General features: G+C 39.0%; 2 protein-coding genes across 3 annotated transcripts in view; both read left to right on the top strand.

The window, feature by feature from the left end:
- The window catches only part of si:dkey-77f5.3 (uncharacterized protein LOC326903 homolog), a 320,099-nt gene that overhangs the window by 250,432 nt on the left and 41,752 nt on the right, over positions 1–27,915 (top strand). The window lies entirely within an intron of this gene.
- Positions 1–27,915, top strand: part of LOC127972330 (schwannomin-interacting protein 1) — a 211,522-nt gene that overhangs the window by 151,355 nt on the left and 32,252 nt on the right. The window contains exon 1 of one of the 2 annotated variants that reach the window (XM_052575768.1): positions 24,300–24,547. The exons of the other annotated variant lie outside the window; for it this stretch is intronic. Coding sequence (XP_052431728.1) covers positions 24,542–24,547 — 6 coding nt within the window. The 5' untranslated portion in view covers positions 24,300–24,541. Of the gene's footprint in view, positions 1–24,299; positions 24,548–27,915 lie in introns of those variants that run through there. 2 annotated transcript variants of the gene reach the window in all.

The raw sequence follows: 27,915 nt of genomic DNA, 5'->3' as shown, positions 1-27,915 counted from the left end.
CAGGTAAATCACTTCTTAGTGATGGGCATCATTCAGTCACTGACGTTCACACAACGGCTGGAGTTTTCCTCAGATCGTGAAGCCTGATGAGGGTTTCTGTCGCCTTCATGAGCGAGGTTTGCATCTGTGATTGGTCCTCATTCATTTCTGTGCTCCTTTAATCAATTCCTGTCATGTCCTGAGCTCTTTATTCATGGAGCATCATGGGTAGAATCTGAAGCAGATCTGAGATCAATAATCAATGTGCAGACACACCGTGAACAACAGATCAATGAGCCTCCTCTCTGAATAAATATGGAGTTACAACATTACATTCACACTGGCTTCTGTTTCTCCTCATGAGGAGGTTTCAGGGTGAGCGGTGCTCGTATGTTTGTGTCCGGACAGTAAAAACATGGTTCATCACAGAGAGAGAAATCTGTCAGTCTGCATCCCGTGTTCAGACTCAAGTTTATCTTTAGTTTAACTTTATGGTCCATTCTGCTTGTCACAGAGAAGAAATTTGTCTTGGCACTGGTGACATGAATACATCCACATTAATACTTAAAATATAAACAGCAGATCCAGACAAACTGAAAATGAGATTTCAATCAAAAGGCCCCTGAAACATGATTTTAACTGATGGTGACTATGGACTTCTGGTTCTGGGAGCCCAAAATTGTATCGAGGGATTCAGGAGGGATCGTCCTTTACATGGCTGATGTCTGGCTGACGGATGATCCGACTAATGCAGTGTGTTCTGGTACATGAGGAACACAAAATGCTGCATTTATTCCTGTCTATACAGACGCATTAATGCAGAGCAGTCGTTGTGTCTGCCTGCTGTAACCCAGTCATCTCAGTGAGCTCTTTCATGCTTTTACAGACAACAGATTCGGCCTCTGCACTGCTCTTTCCCAGCATGCCGTGCTCCTCTGTGTGGCATCAGGTCTGTCAGATAATGGTGTGCTGATATTATGGATTCACATCTCAGCCCCAGGGACAGAAGTGTCTCAGTCTTAACGTCAAGGTCATGAGGAGCATCAGGAGATGCTTCACACAGACTCAAGGACACTAGCGCAGTGCTCAATAATAGTGCATTGCTTTCATACTCTCCATGAAGCCGTTCTACTGCAGACAGCTGGACTTCTGGTTTAAATGGAGCTCAGGTTGATGTTGATGTGAGAACATGACGAGTGCTACAGAGCGCAGCAGTTGGGTTATTTACATGTATTTACATATATAAATAATTGTTTAACTGCGGAATTAGTGTTTTAAAAAAGTTAATACTTTACCCATTATGCTATGCATAACAGTACAATCAGTTAAAGTGTCACACCGAGCAAACACGTTCTGTAGCTTTGCACCACAAATGATGTAATCATGCAGTCTTCCTACACTCTCAACATACTTTAATAAATCTTTTAGGGGATTGTTATGGAAGCTTGTTTCTGGCATGAAAAAATAAAATAAAATAAAATAAAAGATAATTGCACATGTTATCTCGTAATTCTGACTTTTTCTTAGAATTGTAAGATATAAATGCACAATTGCAAATCCACTCACAATTCTGATATTTTCTTACAATTGTGTTTTATATGTCAGAATTGCTTTAAAAAAATCTGGATTATGAGATAAAAAAAAAATATATATATATATATATATATTATTATTATTTTTATTTATTGGCGTAATTGGGCTTCCATAGATTGTACAACTATCCCTGACTAAACTGTTTTAGGTGTTTGCACTTTTGACATTTGTTTCATATACATGGACTTTTTTTGCTTTAAATTAAAGATCGTAATGGCATGATTTTCCTTGTTCCTGGTTGGTTTGGTTCATTGCTTAAAACAGTTTAACATAAGATTACAAAAAAAAAAAAAAACCTACAGGGGAAAACAATATAAATAAGAAAAAGGGGTTGGCACTAATGCACTCGCTTTCTGTTGAAGAAAGTACTGTTAACTGGACATTTGGCAGCCAGTAATATACTGAGCGTGTTTGTCTTCATCTGTCAGCACGTGTGAATGTGGTGATCTGAGCCTGGCTGTTTAGGTGAGGTCAGTTCTGTGATTAGTAATGGTTTGATAGGTGGCCAGCGCTGCAGACTTCAGAATAGCACACATGTACAATATCGATTCAGTTCTTAAAAGGAGCTGGAGAACCGACCTCAGGCAGCACAAGGGGCCTTTCATCACTCCTCTTTTATTCTCTCTCTCTCTCTCTCTCTCTCTCTCTGGGGTTTCTTGCCTGACGACAGCAGCACATTTGATCTCTAGTGGGATGATGTGAGGAGTTTGTACTACTCCTTCTGTCTCATGAGGTCAGCAGGAGTTCCCATCAGACACAAGAAGCCCTGATCCAACTACCCAACAGAATCAGCCTGCTTCAACACCAAAATCCTGTCTCGAGTACAAGGTCAACATGGAATTAACTCTGTTTGCGGTCTAGTTCTTATTGTGAATTGTTTTTCAGTCATTCAGTTTTTTAGTGATTGTTGATTCTTTCAGTGTAATGACTGGTTCATTTTAGAGGCTCTGCTTCCTTGAACCCTTGTGCTGTGCTGAAAATACTTTACTTCATTTGGTGTTCCTGGTCAAATATGACCAGCTTTTTAAAAACAGCTTTTAAATCTCTTATTATGCTATCCCTTACCCAGAGAAAATATATTTCCTAATATATGAATTATCAATATATTAAATCATATAATAGTATGTTAGAAGTTATATAGAATCATATATAGTGTAAATATGTTGAATTATATATTGTCGCTTTCATATATTGAAAATATATTTCACAGTAGAAAAAGCACACCTGCTCATAATAAAGCACTTGACAGACTTTCACTTTGCTGGAAAGTGCACAGTCATTAGTTTTTAGATGAAGTATAATATAATTCAACAGTGTTTGGCCAGTCTTCTTCCTGACCACAGACTCTGCTCTTCTGGACAATAGTGACCCCACAAGCTTACACACACCAGAAACACACAAAATAATACAACACTGAACACTATCAGATATTCCCCTATATTAATACTGAACAAAAACACGACATAACACTTAATTAAAAAAAATGTTACCCTCCTTTAACAGTCAGAAGCAAAGCATGCTGGTAACTAGAGATCTGCTGTAACTCATTGTGTGAATGTGTGTTATATATTTGTGTACATTTATATGGAAGCATTTATGTGCAATATATACACAATAAAGACTCAAACATTCTAAATATTAGATTTATCTTTGTCTTCATTTCAAAATTTCCAAGAATTTCACTCACTAAGGCACATGTGCTGTGGTGATGTGACAAAAAACAGTGACTTAAATATGTTTCTGTGTATCAATATTTGTCTACAGGTGCAGCTCAATTAATTAGAATGGTGTGGAAAAGTTCATTTATTTCAGTAATTCAACTCAAATTGTGAAACTCGTGTATTTAACAAATTCAGTGCACACAGACTGAAGTAGTTGAAGTCTTTGGTTCTTTTAATTGTAATGATTTTGGCTCACATTTAACAAAAACCCACCAATTCACCATCTTAGATCACGAAATGAGAATACTTTATAAGACCAATAAAAATCTATTCACCTCATTCTTAGTGAATTGGGCTCCTTTTTTTTGCTTTAATTACTGCATGCGTGGCATGGAGGTGATCAGTTTGTGGCTCTGCTGAGGTGGTCTGGAAGCCCAGGTTTCTTTGACAGTGTTCTTCAGCTCATCTGCATTGTTTGGTCTCTTGTTTCTCATCTTCCTCTTAACAATACCCCGTAGATTCTCTCTGAGGTGCAGGTCTGGGGTGTTTGCTGGCACAACACCATGGTCATTTAACCAACTTTTGGTGCTGTTGGCAGTGTGGGCAGGTGCCAAATCCTGCTGGAAAATGAAATCAGCATCTTCAAAAAGCAACTTGGGCTTGGACTTCAAGGAACTTGTGCTATGAGCTTCTCCACCGTTTCTCCAGACTCTAGGACCTTGGCTTCAAATGAAATAAAAAACTTGATCTCATCTAAAAAAAGGACTTTGGACCACTGGGAAACAGTCCAGTTCTTCTTCTCTTTAGCCCAGGTGAGACACCTCTGATGTTGTCTGTGGTTCAGTAAATTCCTTGACACGTCTGTGTGTGGTGCTCTTGATGCCTTGACCCCGGCCTCAGTCCATTCCTTGTGAAGTTCACTCAAATTCTTAAGTCATTTTTTCTTGATAATCCTCATAAGGCTGCGGTTCTCTCGGTTGGTTGTGCATCTTTTGGATCCACTTTATATTAAGTGGCCTTAACTACTATGTAGTTAAATTTTAATTATTAATTTGGTACAATGCACTTATTGTGTGCATACATGTTTTTAAATTGTGCTTATATTTGAAAAATATCTGCACATAATTACATCTGTAATTAATTTCTGTAATTACATTTATAATTACACGTTGACCCATCCCTTACACCTTAACACACCCTTAAACTTACCCATACCACCAAATCTGTCCCTAACCTTACCTGTTTCCCACCTCAATAGCAGCAGCAGCAAAAAAAAAAAAAGTTGCAATACAGTATGAACACAATAAGTAAATTGTATTTATTTTTTGATGTAAGTACGTAGTAGTTAAGGCCACTTAATATAAAGTGGGACCCATCTTTTTATTCAACACTTTTTCCTTCCAGTCAACTTTCTGTTAACATGCTTGGATACAGCACTCTGTGAACAGCCAGCTTCTATGGCAATGAATGTTTGTGACTTACTCTCCTTGTGAAGGGTGTCAATGATTGTCTTCTGGACTTTGTCTTTGTCTTGGATTGTCTTCCCCATGATTGTGTAGCCTAGTGAACCAAACTGAGAGACCATTCTGAAGACTCTGGAAACCTTTGCAGGTGTTTTGAGTTGATTAGCTGATTGGCCTGTCACCATACTCAAATTTGTTAAGATGGTGAATTGGTGGGTCTTTGTTAAATGTGAGCCAAAATCATCACAATTAAAAGAGCCAAAAACTATGTGAGTAAAGACAGTAAGTTTTACTCCATTGTTACTCCAAATATTAATTAAATCAATGCAAACATCAATCAATTCAAACCTGGTGTGAAATATCAATGTGTGTCCTTCCTTGGATCTTGGCAGTCTTTATCACTATAAACTGCAGTGTGAACATTCTTCATTTGCGGTTCCTAGCATAAAATAAGAGCATGCAAGTAAATAACTACATAATCTTCTCTGAAACGTGATTGATTCCTGTGTCGTGTGTTAAGGTGTCATGTGTGGGTCGTGCTGACATCTCTGGAAACTGCAGTCAGTGACTTGCAGATGTTTGATATGAATGGATGGTGTATGTGAAGCAGTAAGACTCGTTACATTGCCATTCTTTAAAATTTTAATGACCAAACATCAATACTATAATGTCAACAGATTTTTTTCTTACCTCCTCACCTGTCTATCTCACACACACTCTTAGTGTGAAGACTCCGATGTCTGCTGTTGTCTTGATGTGATGTAGGGGAGAGCGGGGTCGAAAGTAACGTGGGACGAAAGTAACAAAGCGATTTTCTCCCAGCCTCTTTCTGCATTTGCATTCTCAGCTATGACAGCATGTTCAGCATGCAATCCTTGACGGAGCTGAGAAATATCATGTGATTTCCTCATCGTTTCCCGAAGTTAGGTCCGTAAAACTGTTTTCGAGTACAAAAAGTAAATTGTTGAAGCGGTAATTTTTTTTTATTAGTCGTGTTGTTTTTCTTGTTTCATGTGTCAAAGTAATGATCAATCTACAGGTTATTTAGTGCTTTAACACATCATAAAGTTTGCATTTTCAATTTTTTTTATATATAAAATTAAATCGAGTTTAAATGTCAGGAGTTCCTGTCGGGACGAAAGTAACAGTTGTTACTTTTGTCCCGCTACAGTCACAAAAAGTATTTATTTTGTTCCAGTGCAAGCTATATTGTGAATTTCTGTGTCTTGCATCATTTCTTACAAATGTTTATATCATATTATACCAAAAAAAACATGTCTGAGTGAGGGTCAGAAAGACAGACAGAGGTCTGGTTTTATCCAGATGTTTTTGAGAGGGTGTTTCTGGACATAGAGGAACATCTCTCTCTCGGCAGCTGCTACGTCACATTTATATTTAGGTTTCAGCCATATCTTAGCCTTTACACCTCCACCTGTGAATTTGCAGTGTTTCCAGATGTTTTAATGCACATTTTCAATTCATGCATAAAAACAACTGGATGGAAACATGTAACAGGCCTACTGTTATGTTTAGAGTTTTTTTTATTATGCTAATGTGATTACATTTTTATATTGTGCATTCTGTAGAATTTTTTTTATTATATAAAAATACATAGAAATTTATAACAAAAATACAGTCAGGTTGTAAGACATCTGATGAAACTTAAACTTAAATTTAAAATGAAAATATGAAAATGTAATTTAATAATTTTTTTGCCAAGATAAATGACTAAATATGTTTGCAGTTACTTATTAACAAGGTCACAATCAGGTATAGTTAAGAAAAATAAGACTAACAGAAAAAAAGCTAGCTTATATTGTTGTGTTGCTTTTGACCCACCTGTGTGTTACTTTCGTCCCAACCGATGGGGTCGAAAGTAAAAATGTTCAACTTATGTTCAAAGTGAAATTATACTGAAGTCTTTCTACATTTCTACAAAACACCACCTGGTATTGTTAGACCACACGTCTGAATTACTGGCTACAGCAGAAATATATCTCTGTATACAACATTATCTTTTAAAATGAAGTTTTTCTGAAAAATTGTACTTTCGTCCCTGCTCTCCCCTACACTTGGCACAGATCTTTTTTCCAGATACACTTCAGCTTCCAGAAACACACCTGTGATTATTAAAGTGTAATTATATGTGTGTCTGTGACAGCCACTCTAAACATACAGGACATTACAGTAAAATACACTGTTCTGAAAATATATGACTGAAATAAATGATTGTTAGTAACTCTTTGACTTGACCTCAGAGAGCTGGAGTGTGATTTATGTTATCAGTTCAGGATAGATGTGTGTGTCTCTAGAAACTCTGAGCACATGAAGTTAATTTTAGTGATGTATGGGTCGATCATACAAGACGCCTCTTTGAATCAATCGGTCAGTCACGTATTCATGAACACAAACTAATATTCAGTTCTTTATTTAACCAGGTTAAAACTCATTGAGATTAAAATCTCTTTTACAAGAGTGACCTAGCCAAGAAGGCAGCAACAAATAGTAAAAGTTTACAATTATACAATATAGAACAAAAACATAAAGAACACACCCATTAATCACAACGATTTACCAAAGGATAAAACGTAATTCGTTAAAAGCAGCTTAAACTTATTTAGTGATGGTAACGTGGTAAGCTTTAGGGTATCCTGTAGGTAATTCCAAGAGGATTTACATTATTCACTAATATTCTTATTCACTGTAAAGTCTGTGCCCTCTGTGAATTTTTTATCCACAAACTCTTGAATTAGACAGTGGTCAGTGGTGTCTGTGCAGTTATCACATTAATGTGAGATTACAATGTATTACACACAAACATGAAACAAAAAGTCATCACTTTGCAGTTAAAAAAGAAAAAGGAAAAAAAAAGACTAATCAGATTTCAAGGCAGTATAATAAAAACAAAGATTTCCTGCACTCTTTTTCAAAGAAACAAACAGCAAATCTAACTCAACTCCATCATAAAACAACAACAACAACAACAGCACATCAGTGCTGTCCAGAAATATTCCTCCAGTGAAAAAGTGTTCTTGTCTGAATCAGGTGAGAAATCTGCACAGATCAAGCAGTGTTTAAAACAGTCCAAAACAGCTCTAAACAAATTTGTGGCTGGATTTTGATGTGAAAGACAACAGGAGACGCAATTTTTCACTGGAGGAAGTGTTATTATGGATTATAGACTCTATGGGCCCTATTTTAACAATCTAAATGCAAAGTGTAAAGCGCACGGCGTAAGTGCACTCGGGGCATGTCCAAATCCACTTTTGCTATTTTAACGACGGAAAAACGGTTAAAAAAATGGTTCTGTTAATGAGTAATGGGTGTTTTTTAGGCGTAACATGCAATAAACCAATCAGAGTCTCATCTTCCATTCTCTTTAAGAGCCAGTTGCGCTCGTGCCATGACGGATTTTCTATTTACATGGCGGAATTTGGCAAGCGCAAAGACAGAACGCGTTTCCGAGATGAAACGGAGCTGCTCGTGTGCGAGCAAATAGATAGCCTAATTCTGATACATGCGATGACTATCCATTATGACATGTAGGCAATTCTTTAATTTTTTCTATTTGACGTGTTTGTGTGCTGCTCTGTTTAATTGGCAGTGTGTATGCTCTTTAAATAACAAATAAAAAACATTGCGCCAGTCTTTAGACCAGGTTTGAGTTGGTCTATGGCGCAGTCTATTTTCAGCTCCTTAAAATAGCAATGCGCCTGAACACACCTCTTTTTTAGACCAGCACACCCATGGGTGTGAGTGCAAAATGAGTGCAAATGCATTTGTTAATTAAATGGCATGGCCGCGAACGACGTGCAACGCACAAATAAAACCAAAACACAAAATAAAACCCAGTCCTGGTCCTCTCTCGTCCTTCACTGTCGTTCCTCCTCCTTTTATCCTTCCGGAGCTCCTCCCCAGGACTCCACCAACCTTGCTCCATTCCCACAGCTCTCGTCCCGCCCCTCTCGTCACGTAACACCAACGCCAGGGGGTACACATGAGACTGCAATCTACTCCCCCTTCCCCCCTCCAGGAGAGCTGATCACGGTGGCCATGGTGTACCTGGGGGTATGGACAGACAGACAAGTTGAGAGAAAAGGAGATGGAAGGATGAGGAGAGACAGAGACGAGAGAGGGGAGAGAGGAAAAAAATTGTTCCAGTTCCCAGACACACTGCCGCTTGGCCTCCCACCAGCTGAGTAAACTCTTCCGCGGTGCCTGGCGGCAGCACTGGTTACCCCTCGGTGGACAGCGTGACACTCCTCCGCCACCCGGTGGACAGTGATGGCTCTTCCGGAATCGGGCAGCGAGCAGGAGTCCCCTGTTCTTTGGTCCTCCCCATCATGGCGAATGGCGGCGACTCCTCCACTCCCTCACGGATGGCAGCCCCATCCCCGACAGCCGGCAGCAAGTTCATCCATCTCCCCAGCAACTCACTCCAGCCCACCACCTCGAGCGTCCACAGTGGCAGGCTGCTCCGTCAGGCTCGATGGCACCGGGGATTCACCACAGTGACAAGGGATCTTCAGCAACGTGTCCCTCCTTCCTCCTGGGTTTCTGAACCAATGTAACAATGTTTGTAAGACGAGAAGGAGGCGAGAACTGGCGAACATTCAAACAAAAACTTTAATAATAAAATAAAAACAAAGCAGCGCGACGAGGCCCGGTCCTCTCTCATCCTTCACTGTCATACTCCTACCCTTCATCCTTCTGGAGCTCCTCCGTGGGACTTGAGACCGGTGATTAGTGCAGGTGTCGCTCATCTTTAATTACTCCACTGGCATGGCTCCATTCCCATGGCTTTCGGCCCCGCCCCACTCATCACATACCCCCATCGCCCCTCGAAGGCTGGGAGGTACTCCTGCGAATGCACTGTACTCTCCCCTCCCCCTTCCAGGGGAGCTGATCACGCCGGCCGTGGCTAACCTGGGAGTATGGACAAACAGACGAGGTGAGAAAAAAGGAGATGGAAGGATGAGGAGAGACAGAGACGAGAGAGGGGAGAGAGGGAAAAAATGTATAATAATTCTGGGTCCGGTCCCCGGTCACACGACAGCTTGGTCCTCGACCAGCTGAGAGGCTCTCACTCATGGTGCCATGCGATGGTACTGGACATCTTTGGTGGATGGCCCGATGCTCCTCCTCCCCTAATTGACCCAGGAGTGCAGCAGCAAGCTCTCTGTCCCAGCTCGTCATCCCTCGTTCCAGCACCACCACCTCGGGCAGTCACTCGCGGTCTCCACGCCATCCTGCTGCCCGATCTTCTCTGCACCATGATCAGCAGCGATTGCTCTCTGACAGCATGTCCCTTATTCCCCCCGGGTTTTGGCACCAATGACAGGAAAAAGGAGGCAGGAACAGGCTAACATTCAAATGAAACTTTAATAATAAAATAAACACAAAACAGTGCGACAGCCTCTCGTCCTTCACTGTCGTTCCTCCTCCTTTTATCCTTCCGGAGCTCCTCCGTGGGACTCGAGACCGGTGAGAGGCACAGGTGTTCCCACAGCTCTCGGCCCGCTCCTCTCGTCACACTCATCCTAACCTCAGATGACCTGAAGTTCCATCCGTCAGTGTGCAGTGATCATAAACAGACAGGAATGGGATGTTTTACAGCTGTATCTCAGCATGTGAGAGAGCTTAAAGGAAGCTGAGCAGCACTTGACAATTTCAAAAGTATCAAAAAAGGTGACGTAAAGATTAGATGTGTTCTTGTATGAGAACTCATGACCGCTGTGTCATAACGATAACATGTTTGCCGGTCTGCAGGTCAATTCAAAATCAATATAGCCTTAAGCTTTTAGCAACATGATAAAACATCACCAGACCATCTGTTTCAAATCAAACTAGACACACTTTTAGCTGAGGTTTTGTCCTCTCTCGTTTCATCTCACCTGCAGTCTTATGACATCACTGTCTGAGGACAATCTGTGAGTGGATGATGAGCATGTGTGTGTGTGGTCAGAATCGTGCTGGACATCACTGCGGTGTCCCTCACACCTTCACACTCACACTCGTCTCAGTCTCCTGTTTCCAGGGAAACCCAGCGCTGTGATGACACATGTATTTTTCTAGCAGGGTTGCCTGGTTACCGTATCATCTGTGATGACTAGCAGCTCTGCATCGCCGCTCAAACTCCAGCAGATGCTTCTCTGTGTCTGTCTAACACCACATTATACTCCACTTTCACTTGTCTTTAAGAAAGCAGGAGTGTCGTTTGAAATCAAGCCATAATAATACCGTGGTTCTGCTGGGCGGCTGATCAGCGATGTGCACTAACATTGGAAGGATTGGGGTCACTAAGCATTTTTTAAATGTTTTTGAAGTTTCTTCTGTCACAAATGCTGCATTTATATGATCAAAAATACAGTAAAATAGTGAAATATGATTTCTGTGTGAATCTGTGTTAAAGTGTAATGTATTTCTGTGATGCTCCGCTGTATTTTCAGCATCATTCCTCCAGTCTTCAGTGTCACATGATCTTCAGAAATCTTTCTGATATGATGATTTACTGCTCAACAAACATGTCTGATTATTATCAGTGATGAACACAGTCGTGCTGCTCAATATTTTTGTGGATTCACTGATTAATAGAAAGTTCAAAAGAACAGCATTTATTTGAAACAGAAGTGATTTGTAACATTTTAAATGTCTTCACTGGCTCTTTTGATCAATTTAATGCTTCCTTGTGGAAAATAAAAGTAAATTCTGTTCACAGAAATGTTCACAGATTAATCAAATGTATATAAAAGTGTGATATTTGTAATTTGTGGTGCTATTTTAGAGCCCATTTCTGTAATGTGTGGAGTAAATGTGTGTGGTCACACATGCAGGGGCATAATTAGTGCTGATTTCTGAATGCTTACTGAATGATTTCAAGGGATTTCCAGGTGGGCTTTTTGAGTTCTGAATGTTACAGTATTTCTATACATAGGACAGTCTGGTTTTCCTTGAATGATCGCTGGATGAACAGCCTCATGCTATGGTTGTAATAGATCTTTTCAGCGTTCTGGCAGTATCTCTGTATAGTCACATTCAAAAGCAGCAGGCTGAACATGAACAGCACCTGAGACCTGATCTAGTTTGGTCTTTGCTCTAAATTATCCTGGCAGCCACACAGATCCAGCTGCTGTCTCAGACGCACAGAGAGAAACACAGCAGCGCTGCTACAGGAATTACCATCATCAGAGATGTGCGTACGAGAAGAGGTTCATGTTTATTTTTGAAGTTAATGAGGGCACATGAATACAATGGAATACTAATGTGCATAGACAAATTATTTATAAATAACTCTGCAATGAAACTGATAATTTCAATTCCATGGTGACTGTAAGACCTTGTATTACTGCTGCACCCATTCAAAAAAAAAAAAAAAAAAAAAAACAAAGCACTTTTTCAAATATGCAAAAAAAGAAGCCTAATATATATATGCTAAAATATGTTTCATAATATATTTATATAGTTTATTCCAGTATAGATTTTGGAAATATTAAACATAAAACATACGTTTCAAAGCCCTACATATATTTTAACTGAAGGAAATACATTCATATGTCACACTTGTGATACAGAAAAGCTTTATTTACTGTCTGTAATGTGAAAAACCCAATAACATGATATTTAGCCCCTAGAATTTTCATTGTTGGGAGAACTAACTCTTTAAAGAGGTGGTTCTTCCTCCCTGATCTTCTGAAACAGTCTTACCTTGTATCTTGCACATCTTCAGTTTGATGCAGCTATGATGTTATGGAACATGTCTATTGAAAGTTCAATCCCTATACTGCCATAAGGTTCTTCATTGTCTCTTTTGATTGTAAATCTAACAATTTCTGAAGTATCTAATCTCATCATTTGTTCAATTAAAACACTGCATATCACTCCCAAAACAACTGATCTGCTTAACTATTGATATTTACAGTTAATTTGAATATTTACTTTTTACTTCCGGTACTTAAGTATGTTTTAAATCGGATACTTTTGTACTTTTACTCAAGTGATGTTTGAATGGAGGACTTTCTACTTTTACTGGAGTCATTTTTTATTTAGGTACATCTACTTTTACTTGAGTATAACTTTTGAGTACTTTTACCACCCCTGTTTCTGTGTCAAAAATACAGTCAGGTCCTGAAGAGCTTTTGGCTTTTGCTTTTGCCCCCACCCCAGCTTGTGCTGAAGTGTCTGTGTTTGGTTTGGAGAAGTCTTCTCTTGACTGCAGACTTTGACGGAGACATGTCTGCCTCCTCGAGAGTGTTCTTCTCTTGGCTGGATGTTGTGAGAGGGTTTTTCTTTCCTCCGATCATCAGCACTGTTGTCCACCCTGTATGTCCAGGTGTTTTTATGTTCTGAGCTCACCAGTGTAGAACGTGTGTTATGTTCCTCTGTTTTGTTACTGACACCTAACAGTGATGTGCGGGTCAATGTATTAATATCCCGCACCCGACCGTTGACCATTAGTTGACCGTTTTCAATGAACCCGCCCGCAACTCAGACCACAAAAAAATAAAAATAAAATATTGTACCCGACCCGCTTTCTGACCCGCATTTTTAAAAAGCAGTAAATGCTCATCGTAGCGTCATTTGGCCATAGGAACGTAGGCAAAACTATAGGCCAAAAAAAAACAACTTAATATATTATAATTTTGTCAAGAATTATAGAAATCGTCAGGAAGCTCATAATTTGAACTAAAATAGTCTCGTCTGGCTATGTCTATTTGTATGTTTCTGCAAGGTCAGCAGACACTGAGGCTCGGGTTTGTTCCAGTCCGAGCTCGTGAGAGAGAGCGCATTTCTGAATATCCCGATCCGCTCGCTCATTCCGTGGGGTCTCGCTCAATCCAGAACGGCCCACTGGTTCAAAAATATGCAAGGAGTCATTTAATTGTTTAGTAATAAACCGGTGTTTTCTGTGTCACTGCAAAGATGAAGTTGACAATGCAGACTCGCATTGGTCTCACTATTTTGGTTTGAATACTTTCGTTTAAAAGAAGACATTTCAAGCTGTCTGTAATATATAGCCTATATTTCTCAAATCTGAGTTTAATTCACATGCAATGCAAGTGATCGTGCGGCGCCTTATTACATTGTCTGCTAGGCTATATTTGCTTCTTATTTATTAAATATGGACAACTTATTGATAAAACATTGATCAATATTGAGATACAATTCATACAAAACAAAAATCTTTTAAAAAGAGTTTTCTATAAAACAAAATTTTATCATGTTTTACCAAAAACAGCGCCGTTGCTCCCCACGCAGTCTACTTTGCCGCCTCCATCTCTATGTGCAAGCTTTTACATGCTTATTTGATGTAGAAATATCGAAGGAATAGCCCACATCTATCCATAAAACAGCTTTTGAGTCAACTGTACAGATTTTTGTGGTCCCTTGAAGGGGGGGGGGGTGCTTTAAATCCTTAAAGGTTTGGAGAGTTACGAGCTCTTGGTGTATGAAGAAGATCTGTAAAGTTGCAAAGACTAAAGTCTCAAACCCAAAGAGAAAGATAAGTCCGTACCCCTAAAACACCTCGTTTAGACACGCCCCCACATCTCTACATCACTGTGTGGAAATATTTGTGTAATGCTGCCCAAATGTTCACGCAAAGAAAGAAGGTGTATCTTTTATTCTTGCTGTACTATTGTTGCTGCCGGAGACATGTTGTGGAGATTCTGTGTGTTTCATTGTGAAAGCAAACTACTTTGTTTGGCCTTCCAAAAGAGGATGATATCTGCTTCGTCATGCCTCGAGCTGATCCGTGCTGGTCACTTTCACCCTGGATGAAGCAGAGTCCATCCCAAGGTCATCATGCTGGCCTCCACTCACTCGAGTCTGCCTTGTGTGATGCTGTGTTTCACTGTGAAAGTGAATCTACTTTGTCTGGCCTTCCTAAGGGAAGTCGTGGCCTAGTGGTTAGAGAGTTTAGCTCCTAACCCTAAGCTGGTGGGTTTGAATCTTGGGTGTGTGTTCACTCCTGTGTGTGTGCACTTTGGATGGGTTAAATGCAGAGCATGAAATCTGAGTATGGGTTACCATACTTGGCTGTATGTCACGTCACTTTCACTTTCAAAAGAGGACACAACTAGAAATCAGTGGATAAATTCAACCCAAATATTCAGATGTGTGCATTTAATTTTACGCAGCACTGTTTCCTGATCTGCTGGCTGTTAGGACTCATAGACTGTAAGTGTGTTTTATATATATATATATATATATATATATATATATATATATAAAATATAATATAAATTATTAAATTCAAATACGAGTTTTGGGCAGTGTAGAGTAACGCTTGCTGTTTATCGTTTCTCCGATGACAAATGCAGACACATCACAACGTGTAAAAACAGTATAAGGCATTGTAATCAGTAATTATGTCCTCACTGGATGCAACAAATGCCTAATTTGTAATGGGTTTTGTTGGTTTTCTCTCGTCGTGCTGGGAGACGCCATCACAGTATGTTCAGGGGCGTAACACTTCCATCACACGCTTGTGGTATTCAGCCAATCACAATGCACAGAATATCTGGCCAATCAGAGGACACTTTGCTTTTCAGAACGATGAGCTTTGTAAAAATCTACACGTTTCAGAAAGGCAGGGCATAGAGGAGAAACAATAATGTATAGTATGTGGAAAATAAGTTTTTTTTTGTTTTGTTTTTTACCATAAACCACATAAACACATTGCATTACCCCAAATACACAAAATAATGTTCTTTTTAGCAACATTATACGACCACTTTAACCTTTCCTTCAGTTGTGATGAGAATACCTTCAAATTAAAGTTTGGAGTGTGCACTTTAAAGACATATTCATTTTGTAAGTGTAATTGAATATGTTTAGGTCAGGAGCTAAAATAATAAAAATTGTGCCTCTGTCCAAATATATATATGGACCTGACTGTATTGTTCATTAAGCTGATACACTCGTTACAGAATATATTTAGCATTATTTTATATACAAATTATCTAACTGTATTATTTATTTATTTATTTATTTAAAATGTACATTTAATTTATTATTTATTTATTTTTTGCCAAATGGTCAGTTACTTCACTTATGCTTGAGTAGAGCGTATTTCTGTATCTGCATATGTCTGACTATGTCTCCTCTCAAAATCCAGTCTGAGAAGCCAAAATGCTTTCTCTTGCGGAAGAATGGAGGTCACCCTGTGCTCATCTCGTCAGAGTCTGTGAGCACATCAGAAGAGCACAAGCTTCAGTTCCTCTTCTGTCGGTTAGTCTTCTCAGTGCCACTGAGGTGAGAAGCCAGGGGAAGAGCCGTGTCTTCTGCTGTCTTTTGTAATCTCTGTCTTTCTTATCTGACTGTCTATAATAAGCTTGTAGTGATTTAATGCTGATAGCATCTCCAGTGGAGCTGAACGCAGTTGTCAGATAGTGCCAGCGCAGGTAGAGAAGCTCAGATTCTACAGCCCTGCTCAGTATTTACATATGCCATCGCATCGCAATGCTGCACAGCATGTTCAGTATGCACACATTCCCTCCAAACAATGAAAACAAAAACAGAAGCAGAGTTACTGTGAGTGGTGCTGGGCTTGTTTCAAGGATTTAAATGCAGGGCCATGAACAGGACGTAATGCCATCTACAGAGATAACAGAAAAACATCTGCAAATTCAAACATCCAAAAAACACTGCATTAGAAGACAAGGAGATATAAAGCAGACTCTTCTGAAGGTGTGGACTTATCACTTTTGCAGTTCAGTTTGGTGTAACAAATGAATTATTGCATGTACGGCTTTAACATGATCTTATGCTGTATGTACATAAAATGTTGTTCTACCACACCTATTTACAGTACCTTTGCACAGACACTGAAACATACAATATTGTCATAATGACGATCTTAAATGTAAATTATCACATATGAACGACTTTACAGACATGAAGAAATGTATGAATCCTTACATATAAATATTGAAAACATGGCATTATTATTTTGATTCTATTGTAAAAATAATAATAATAATAATAATAATAATAATAATAATGTCTATCACTGTGTTCAGGATCATTAGAAAATCACAGGTGTGAGTCTGATCAGGGCTGGTGTTAAAATCTAAAGTGCATTGGCCCTCCAGGGCAATATTTGAGGAACCCTGGGTTAAGGGATATAAAATATAAAATGGTGAAAGTACAATGATCGAAGTATTTCTATGACATAAATGATTCATAAATGTTACATTACTTTAGCAGTAAATAATGTTTCCATTTTAGTTGCTGCCATACATATTGTCTGTTTCAGCATCTATCAGAACATGCAGAGATGTATGTTTTATACCTGTCAATGTTACATACTAATACCTAATAGACCAGGCTGGAATAAACTACATACATATTTTCTCAAATTTTGCTTCTATAGCACCTTTCACAAACCCAAGGTCACTGCACAGCGCAGACTGGAATCTATAAAAAACATCATAACAAACAAGTATGAAAGAAGGAAAATAATGGATACAGCAAAAAGAGGCAGAGGGCAGAAATATGTCAATAACCCTGAGCAAACAACTAGGATTTCAATATTGGAAGAGATGACATTTTGCAGAGAGAGTTCCACCGAAAGCCCTGCCACTCACAGAAGACAATATGAACTTGGAAAACATAAATAAATTGGATCCATAGGACCTAAGAAGCAGAGCAGGAGCATCGGGGTGAATCAAATCGGCCAAATACTGTGGCTCAAAACCATGCAGGGCTTTAAAACTGGTGAATATAATTTTAAACTGCATGTGAGGAGCCACAGGCAGCCAGTGTGGTTTCTGGAGGACGAGAGAGATGTGTGTGCTTGGACACGGGCAGAATGTGCCCTCTGAAGCAATTTAGAAAGAAGAACATTTTCAGTAATCCATACATGAAGAGATGAAGGCATGAAGGACAGATTCACCATTGGTCCCATGACATGAAGATAAGTGGAGAGCTTTAACAGGGCACCAAAAATGTCATAGCATATATAAGACATAAGAGTAATGTCAAACAAGGCAGTCGAAGTCTGTACTTAATCAAACTTAAGTTATTTTTTAAGTTCAGTTTGTCCAGGCTTGAATGTCATCTCCATTTTAATATCAATAAATGGGGGAATAAATTTGACCTGGCCTTGTGTTGTTGTTTTTGGCCTAGAAAAGGCATATACAGTAGATTACAAAAAAGAAGTGGCTCTAAAACAGAGCCTTGGGGAACTCCACAAGACTGGAGGTGATTGTTAATCCTCAAAAGACACAACAGAGAAGCACGTCTTCATCAAAAGATGCACTGAGTTTTAGGTTGGCCATGATACTACTGTTTCTAGAGTCAGAAAACTTGAGGAGATCACTGATTAACCCTAAGAGAGCTATCTCAGTGCTATGAAGAGCAAACAAAAAACTAGAGTATAAAAATAGCATGTAATGAAATATAAATAATGTAAATCCATAAAAAGCAGCACTTCAAACATATTGTAATGTTTCCAGATTTAGTGGTATGATTAATGGCAGTGGCAAAAGTCCTGTATGGAAAAGTGCATCAAACACCATGTGAGAAAGGCTCTGCAAAAATTGGGCTCACCATCATAACTCTGAGGAACGGGTAGGCACGGCTCAGGTTGGTTACTCGGCTACGGTGGTATGGGGGGAACCGGTGGTGTTAGCGGCTCAGTGGGATTACTCAGGAGTTCGAACTTCTATGAGAGCTTTGACATCTGCGTCACGAGAGCTTGCACAGCACCATGGTGGTGATACTCTCCTGCTGCTGATCCATACAAGCAACACTGTGGTTGATGAACTCAGTGAGTGAAGCTGAACCTGCTGCATCCATCATGATGGTCAGATCATTCTATTACGTGAGAGATACGCGGATGCAAGTTGCAAGTAAAATAACTCTTTTTTTGAGAGAACATTACAAGTCTTCCTGTTGCAGCCAGCAGGAGAGTGGTGAAGCAGGGACTTCGATGGGCAAACCAGATGATATGGGTGACGACAGAGTGAAGAATTGCCCGGAGTGTTGAGTGATGAATCAGGTGTAGAATCCACAACAGGATAGGAACAGGAACAGCCTGACACGATGAACTCAGTGCAACCGAAGGAACACACGAGGAGAACTTAATCAGGAAACAACACGGGGAAACTCCAACAATGAAATGACAAAAATTAGATGAAAGACATGGCATTAAATAGGCTGGAGAAATGACTAATGATCAGCGGTAACCCCCACATCAAACAATCAGCATAACAAGACACCCACAAACACACAAGACTAGGATGAGACAGCGGCTCATCAACCGTGACAGTCTGCTCTGCTGTGGTGGTCACCTGCTCCACCTTGGTGGCTTCCCGCTCTACTACATTGGTCACCAGTTCCTTCGGCTACACCCAGGGTCCACCTCAGTCTCCAGACCCTCTTCCACCTCACAACCCTGGATCTCCATCCCTTCCCGAATCGACTTCCCTTATGGACTTGAACTTCTTATTCCTGATTCTCTTGTGTATTTAATACAGTTTTAGGTCTGAAATATCTGTGTATGTGCTTATTTCAATTAAACTGTACTTGAATGTGGATTCTTGCTTTGTCTCACCTGCTCACATGACAAATGCAGCTTGTTAGGTTTTTAACATTTTAAAATGCAAAAACATCTCTATACACCGTGTGAAATGTCTATTAACCTAATGGTCTGTGTCAATACTTTTGCTACTCAGAAAAGTTCACATTTTGTCATAAAACTCCTACAAATATAAAAAAAAAATATGGGTGTGAGAGCCACTAAAATAAAATAGGTCACACTTTATATTAGGTAGAGTTAACTACTGTGCTTGCATCAAAAGTCAAGTCAACTCACCTTTATTTATATAGCACAAAAAAGATTGTGTCAAAGCAACTGAACAACATTAATTAGGAAGACAGTGTGTCAATAATGCAGAATGACAGTTCATTCAGTGATGTCATCATCTCAGTTTAGTTTAAATAGTGTCTGTGCAATTATTTGCAATCAAGTCAATGATATCGCTGTAGATGAAGTGACCCCAACTAAGCAAGCCAGAGGCGACAGCGGCAAGGAACCGAAACTCCATCGGTGACAGAATGGAGAAAAAAACCTTGGGAGAAACCAGGCTCAGTTGGGGTCAGTTCTCCTCTGACCAGATGAAACCAGTAGTTCAATTCCAGGCTGCAGCAAAGTCAGATTGTGCAGAAGAATCATCTGTTTCCTGTGGTCTTGTCCTGGTGCTCCTCTGAGACAAGGTCTTTACAGGGGATCTGTATCTGGGGCTCTAGTTGTCCTGGTCTCCGCTGTCTTTCAGGGATGTAGAGGTCCTTTCTAGGTGCTGATCCACCATCTGGTCTGGATACGTACTGGATCCGGGCGACTGCAGTGACCCTCTGATCTTGATACAGACTGGATCTGGTGGCCACGCTGACCTCGGAATAAGAGAGAAACAGACTAATATTAGCGTAGATGCCATTCTTCTAATGATGTATCAACTAAATACATCGGGTGTTTTGGGAAGTCAAAAAAAAAAAAAAAACTATGATGTACTTATTGTGGTCATATTGTATTGCAAAACACTTTTGCTGCTATTGAGATGAGATAGTTAATGACAGGTTCGGTGGTATGGGTGGACTTAAGGGTGGGTTAAGGTGTAAGGGATGGGTCAACAATGTAAAAATTAGTGGTGGGCCGTTATTGGCGTTAACGTGCTGCATTAACGCAAGACTCTTATCGGGCGATAAAAAAATTATCACCGTTAATCAATTCTCAAAGTTGGGTTGAGATCTGGTTCTATACTAGGCAAGCTATGATGACTTTCACCTTGATATTTTATATAACCGACTGACTGAGGCCAGCCTAAAAAGATGCTCAGGACAGTTGACGGACCACTGCTGCGCATCGTCACGAAAGCTTATCTTTTTCACATGTTTTTAAGTCTTACCGCTTGTCGTTTTAAACATTAAAGCATCCAAACACAAGACGCAGAAAAGCTGAACAGAGTAGCGCGTGCCGTGTTAGGTGCGGAGAGAGAGACTAAAAATAAGCGTTTTCAAGTGTTTTAATCAAAACACTTGAACATCGAATTTGCTTATTTTGCTCTAGTGCCGACAAATACATACAAAATATGTCAAAATATCCACCTTGGAAATTATGCTCGAAAAAACTGTCCGTTATTTCTTAAGTGAAAAATGGGATGTGTAAAGTGACCGCTCCTAATTTAGCTACTGGCTGCTGTAATGTTAATCCAAGAAAATGAAGATGAAAATCACTCACTGCTCTTGACCGAATTACTTTGTAGTTTTAACAGTCAAACCAAAAATTATTCAGACACAAGATATAATTTTTGATATATATAGCAAAACTGCAATAATGTGAGAAATGTTGAAGGTGTCTGAATAAATGTAGGTTTGATTGTATATTTCATTTTTACATTGAAGACTATCCAGTGCTTTTTTACATGTAATTATTCAGTTTCTGTACCTTGACACCTACAAACTTGAAAAAAACTTAAACATTGTGTAAATAGCACAAATAAATAAAAATAAATGAACATACAAATTAAACAATTTCAAACAGGGCCCACTGGTACAACCTTCAGAATTCGAGTGAGCCATTTTAATCTAGATTAATTTCAAGATCACAGTGAGATTAATCTAGATTAAAAAAATTAATCTATGCCCACCTCTAGTAAAAATATAAGTACAATGTTAAAAAATGTATGTAAACATTAAGTGCATTGTACCAAACTATACATTCAAATGTAAGTACACAGTAGTAAAGGCCACCTAATATAAAGTTGGACCCAACGATATAACAAAAAGCCATAAACTGGATGAAAATAATTACTTTAATTTCTGGGAATGCAACTTTATTTGTGTTTATACATACTGGTATTGATTATATTATAAGTATCAAATGTGGACATTATAAGTTCCCCATGAAGAAATCAGATTTTAAATCATACAAAATGAAGTGTTTTGAGAATTTAAATAATGCTTGTAGTTATCTGTGAGGGGTAGGTTTAGGTTTAGGGTTAAGGTAAGGGTATAGAATATAAATAATTGTACAGTAGAAAAATATCAAACATCAAAGTATCAAACATAATGATACAAATACCAGAGTGTGTTTGTGTTTGCTAAGTGTTTATTCTATGAAAATGTAGTGAATTAAGTATGTTTATACAAATTTAAATACTCAAGAAAGTACAAATTTGCCCAAATATATACACAATACTATAGCAATGTAATTGTACAGTATGTCACTGTTTTACAACTCTGTTAAAAGGCGGCTGTCATAAAATGATTAAAGCAAGTGGTGCAGCCATTATGTTTGCATAACTTCACAGATGCATCTCAGCCTCTAGATCTCTGGATTCATCCTCACATAAGCACATTTGAGAGGATATGATGGGGCGTTTATCATCAATATTTAGATTGTACACTATATGAATGGCTTGGCTGTCCTCAGCATTGCACATTTTGCATGTCTCTTTATCTGACACCCGTTTGAGTCTCTACTAATGATCCGATGAGTTAAGTCAGGTTTGCTGGATAAGGGAAACAAACACCACATGCAGTGCTGGGTTTGGAAACCACTGCAGAAAAGGTTGGAAAGTGTAAAGAATGTGCCTAAAATAGTCACAGCCACAGAAGCTCAGAGTGGATACTGGAGGAGTGTGTGAGATCATGTGACTTTAAATAATATCTTTTTTAAATCTAGTGAGGCAATACCAATCAAAAGCATTGATGTGCATCCACTCTGAGTTATCATGCAAACGTGGCTGGGCAGTGGATGTGCTATTCTTGTCTCTGTCTCGGCTGTGTTTGCTGGTAGGGTCAGTGAGTGCAGTGGGCAGAGGTTCCTGTGACGTCTTTTCTCTCGTGCCCATAGTGACTGCTGCGAAAAACACTGGGGAGCCACTGAATGCTGCAGGCCGTCAGACTCAACCATATCAGCAGAGACTCAGAACTCCTGTCTCATCCTGGAGGGAGAAACAGAGATAGAGAGAGAGAGAGAGAGAGAGAGAGAGAGGGAGAGAGAGAGAGAGAGAGAGAGAGAGAGAGAGAGGGGGGGGCTGTGTCTCAAACTCCACTGTTCTGACTTCCTGTCTACATGAGCAACTGACTACATAAACAGTCCTAATCAAAAATGCAATCTTACATGATGACTTGTTAAATTAGTACTCATCTTTCGGTTTGATCTACATACAAACACTATTTGTGCATTTAAAACTGGAATGTGTAACTGCATTCTTTTGAGCACATGCACCACAATTTCATGTTGCATGCTAAAAAGAAGAGTGGAAAGCAATTTAGACAGATATTTCTGCATTTCCACTCAAAGTGAACATCAATGTGCTCGGCTTGACCAAGGTGACCTTGTCGAGCGCTCTGCTTTTCACTCAAAAACTGTTTTAAGTGCTTCTGCAGACAGAAGATTAAAGTTGTGATGGAAGGCAAGTCGCGACAGAAATGTGATTCTGTATGGTGACGTACATGTGTTTGAGAGGATTTTCAAAAAAGAAAAAGGAAAAAATATAGGGTTTATAGGGTGTGGACTTGGTTCGATCCATCGGTTGGTGATTTGACAGAGAGCAGGTCTGAATGCAAGCTGGAGGATGAATTTGAGAAAGTTTAAGCAGAGTAAATGACTGGAGAAGTCCAGCATACATTACCAGAGAAAAGACTGGGAGCTCTAGTTTTAATTAAATGACAAACTCAAAGAACAAAAAAAAGAAATGCATGGATAAATTATTCATGACAAGATGCATTTCGAAAATAGATTAGTGAATTTCCATTCATGCTGATTTTAAGATCCAATTTCAAAGCATATTTAATGTTGATGTTTTTGAATATTATTTGATTGCATAAATTGCATATTAACTATGAATGCATTGTTTTAGTAGGGTCTACACAGGTCCAGTAGAGGCTGATGAGGCATGATTTTAATGAACTGCAGGAATGATATGTAATATCACAGTATATGCTTAATATTGGCACAGACATCAATCAGAGAGCATGCTGATATTTAATACTACATTACACTCCACTCTGTATGCAACAGCTCTATAAACAGGTCATTAACATAGAATAATGTACATTTCATCCAAAAATGTTGAGTTTCTGTAAATAAAAAGTAGCTGAAGCATAACGCATTGCATCTCATCAGAAAACAGACTGAGAACTGGTCTGGAAGTATAATAATACTGAAACAGTATTTTCTTGTAAAGCATATTCCAGTAATCTTTGAGAATCATTTGTACAGTGTATGAGCAGATGAGATGACCTTTCAATTGTGAAGCCACGGCTCTGTGTGTCCAGTAGAAGAGCACGAACCCTCCTCTCATTGGCCATGGCCTGACAAAAGAATAATGACCAAATAATGAACCATATAGGACACATGACTACCTTAGAGGGGAGCATTTCGGGGCGTTAGGCAAATGCAACATTTTTGGTAAATATAAGCCAGTGGCAGCATGTTTGGCTATTATAGGCATTGACAAAATAAGGGGATAATTGTTTGGATAATGTTAACTATTTATTAGTGTGCAGTGTTTTGGGGTTAGATTATGTTTGCTGGTCAAACGCGCGACAGCATGTTGTAGCGCTCGCTCTCTCCCTCGCTCCCTCGCCTCACCCAGCTGACTCGAGCGCGTCACACATGCTGTCTAGCTAGGCAGCTCAGTAGGTGTTGAGACAGCTCCTCAGAGGGAGGGTTTCTGTTATCTGGTCTGGCCGCCGGAGAGCCGCCGGGGTGTTCTGGAGCAGCGGAGATCCGCCATGACTTGCGCCACGGACGCTCTCCGCGCACGGACCGGAGCTTTCTCCTCGAGCCGCGCAAACATGTCCTGAGAGCACGAGCCAACACCGGCACACAAGATGACCGTAAGTCCTGTTAGTCCATGGGCTGATCTCAGCTCAGCTGGTTTCAGTCAGTTATGAGGCAGCGAGGACGGATTTAGAAACATGACATCATTCGGGACTGACTGAGGGACTCGCGTGCGTTCATTTAAACTCGCGCTTCTGTAACACCGACCAGAGGTCTGAAGAGCAGTGCGTGTGCTATTTCTGATATTACTGTAATGTGTAACGTGCATGGGAGCATATCGGGTGTGTGAGATCGAATGAAGTCAATGCACTGTCCTTATGGAGACAGCATGCATCATTAGACAACTGTAAAATGGGATGAAATTTGTACCGCTTTCCCAGATTCTCTCTCTCTCTGTGTGTGTGTGTGTGTGTGTGTGTGTCAGAGCTGTTCTTACGCATTTATGTTCGTGTTTAATCACATTTAGCGATCACTTATGTAAATAAGGGAATAAAGCCTAATGAACTGCACTGGTGTTGAGAGCCGGTGTCTCTTGAGATTAAAGCTGTGATCTCATCTCGACAAATCACGCGAGGACTCCTGATGTGTCTTAAGTGTGGATGTAAGAGCCTTGTAGAGCCTTCCTTTCATAAAGAGCCTGCAGATGATCATAAAGCTTCATAATGTGCAGGCTTTGACAGACAGATGATGTGTTTGAGCTGGAAGTGTTCAGTCATGGTCACTTACTGTGTTTACTGTCTTCAGCAGCGACACGATCAGCCAAAGAACCCGTGCAACACCATATTACATACTACAAGTCATATAATGCGCATATATATATATATATATATATATATATATATATATATATATATATATATATATATATATATATATATATATACATATTGCATTTAGGCGATGTGTTATTAAATATTCATAAATCATGATTTAATGAAGTTTTTCATCAGATTTGAAACAAATATAAACAATGAAGCGAATAATGTGAATGCAGTCATTTCAAAGGATTCATTCATTCATATAGCTACACAGAGTCAATGTATTTGCTGGTTATACACTTTTCATTGTTCACATTGTGCTCAGTTCTTTCTACTGCCGATGCCTCATAATAAATCATAATTATAAATGTTTTATTATTTGTAATAATGAGTCTGTTCTCCAGCAGGGAGTCTGAGGACAGAAACTGTGATGTATTTTTTATTATTACTGTTAATGTGGTGACATTGCACAATATGTGTAGGCCTCTTCTGACATCTGTCCCTGCTGTGACGTGATCTGACGGACTGAGGAAAGACTGGTTTTCTGTTCAGAAGTTAGTGAGCTTGCTGTGAAAAGCGCTAGCTGTGACTGTACTGTGTTCCCAGATGTTTTACCGTAGTATGCTGCAGCACACTGCTGATCTGAAGGATTGCTAGGCACTGCAAGGCAAAGCCACACATCCTGTTCAGGTGAAAGAGCAGAGGAAGTGTGTGTTACTGTGCCAGGAGTTCAGGAAGGAAGTCCCGTGTGACTGAGCTGTGTGTGTGTGTGTGTGTGTGTTTGATAGGAGAGTAAAAGCACTTGATCTGATTATCTGCATGACTGTTTTACCCACAGTGCATTTAAAGCATCAGTAAACATGGCAGTAAAATGTGCCAGTGGTCACTGCAAGAGCTACTGTATGCTCTCTGTAATAATATAATAGCGCCCTCTAGCTGTAGAAGTGAATGGGATTCTGCTCGTGTCCTCAGATAGCCCTGTTCTGCTCAAATCCTGTGAACCAAGACAAATATAGGGCATTGTGCTCATATATGATATATAATTCATTATTTAACAGTAATTTAACTCTGCATCTTTATGAGATGATCTGATGCAAGCGTCTCACACATGAATTAGGGATGCACCAAAATGAAAATTCTTGGCTGAAGACAAACAAAATGAAATGTATTTTGCCAATTTTTTCACCATTGTATAAATTAAAATAACTAAAATGTGCTTTTTACTGTTTTGTAATGCTTTTAAATAATAATAATCATAATAATAATCATAATCATAATAAATCTATAAATATTTTTTTATTTACATTCTGATTGAATGAAGATGCATTTATATGGCGCTTTATATAGCACTTCTTACTACATTTTTAGATGTTTTTTTTTTTTTGCACGTATTTTCCTCTGTATAAATAAATTTAAAACTTATTTTAAAAGCATTTATTATTACAGATTCCAATTTCAACACATGTGTAAATGTTATAATACATTTATTAAATTAGCTGTTGTAGAGTAATTATTATTATCTTCATTATTGTCTATTATTTCAGAGAACAACAGTAAAATTACTAGCGGTCAACCGATATTGATTTTTGTCATCCAATGTCGATATCTTGGGAAGCAGGGGCTGATATATATATATATATATATATATATAGTGTTATTTAATACATTTGAAATAATTTGAGAATGGATAAAAATGTTTTTTTTAAATAAACATATACTTTAGATGACTTTTTTTTTTTTTAATAAATAAATGTTTCATAAAATATGATTAAAAAGGAAGTAAACCCTGTAAGCAACAGGGCACTCAGTATTCTGGGAGGTTTGTGTGCATTGGGAATCATATTTTTCAAATAAAGCCAGGATAACCCTCATTTTACACACAGCACACATATGACAGTGGACAAATACATTAGGTGCAGCATAATTTGAAATCAGGAGTTTCTAGTTTAAAGCATTCGATTCACACGGACTGACCATCACACAGAGAACACGTGATCATGAAGGATACACACTTCACAAGATCTCACAGCTGGATTACACTGAGTTTACAAGGTCTGGGAAATTAAATGTTCATTAGTTATTCAAAGATTTGTTTAAATTATATAAATGCGTATTTGAATAATGCTGATGGCAAACAAGAAAGTATTATAATGTTTTACTTTCTATTACTAATAATATAAAAGCGTTCTGTATACATTGATTTCTTTGTTTAACCATTCTATCTGAATATTAGACAGACTTCTAACCGTATTAGATGAACTGTTAACAACGACAGTAAACGAGAGAGAGAGTGTGAGCACTGTGTGTGTTCAGACGCTGCTGCTCTCAGCGCCGTCAAAATAAAAGTCCCACCGCGAACACATCGGCCAAGCAGAAAAATGTCAAGGCTGATGCCGATATTTGAAAAATGACAAATATCGGCCGATATATCGGCCTCGGGCGATATATTGGTCGACCATTAAAAATTATTTTAAAATAAATCAAAACATTTACAAAATTAAATAAAATTAAATGTGAAACTAAAATTCACACAACAAATGTCATGTTGGCAAATGTGTGTGTGTGTGTGTGTGTGTGTGTGTGTGTGTTTGAGTGAGTGATGGAATTTGGGATGATCTCACCAATGCTGATGGTATCTATCATGGTCTAACACCCAAATGTTTAGG

The sequence above is a fragment of the Carassius gibelio genome, chromosome B15, assembly GCF_023724105.1.
Source record: "Carassius gibelio isolate Cgi1373 ecotype wild population from Czech Republic chromosome B15, carGib1.2-hapl.c, whole genome shotgun sequence".
NCBI lineage: Eukaryota > Metazoa > Chordata > Actinopteri > Cypriniformes > Cyprinidae > Carassius > Carassius gibelio.
Note: the sequence above shows the minus strand (reverse complement) of the source record. Positions and strands in the feature narration are given on the sequence as shown.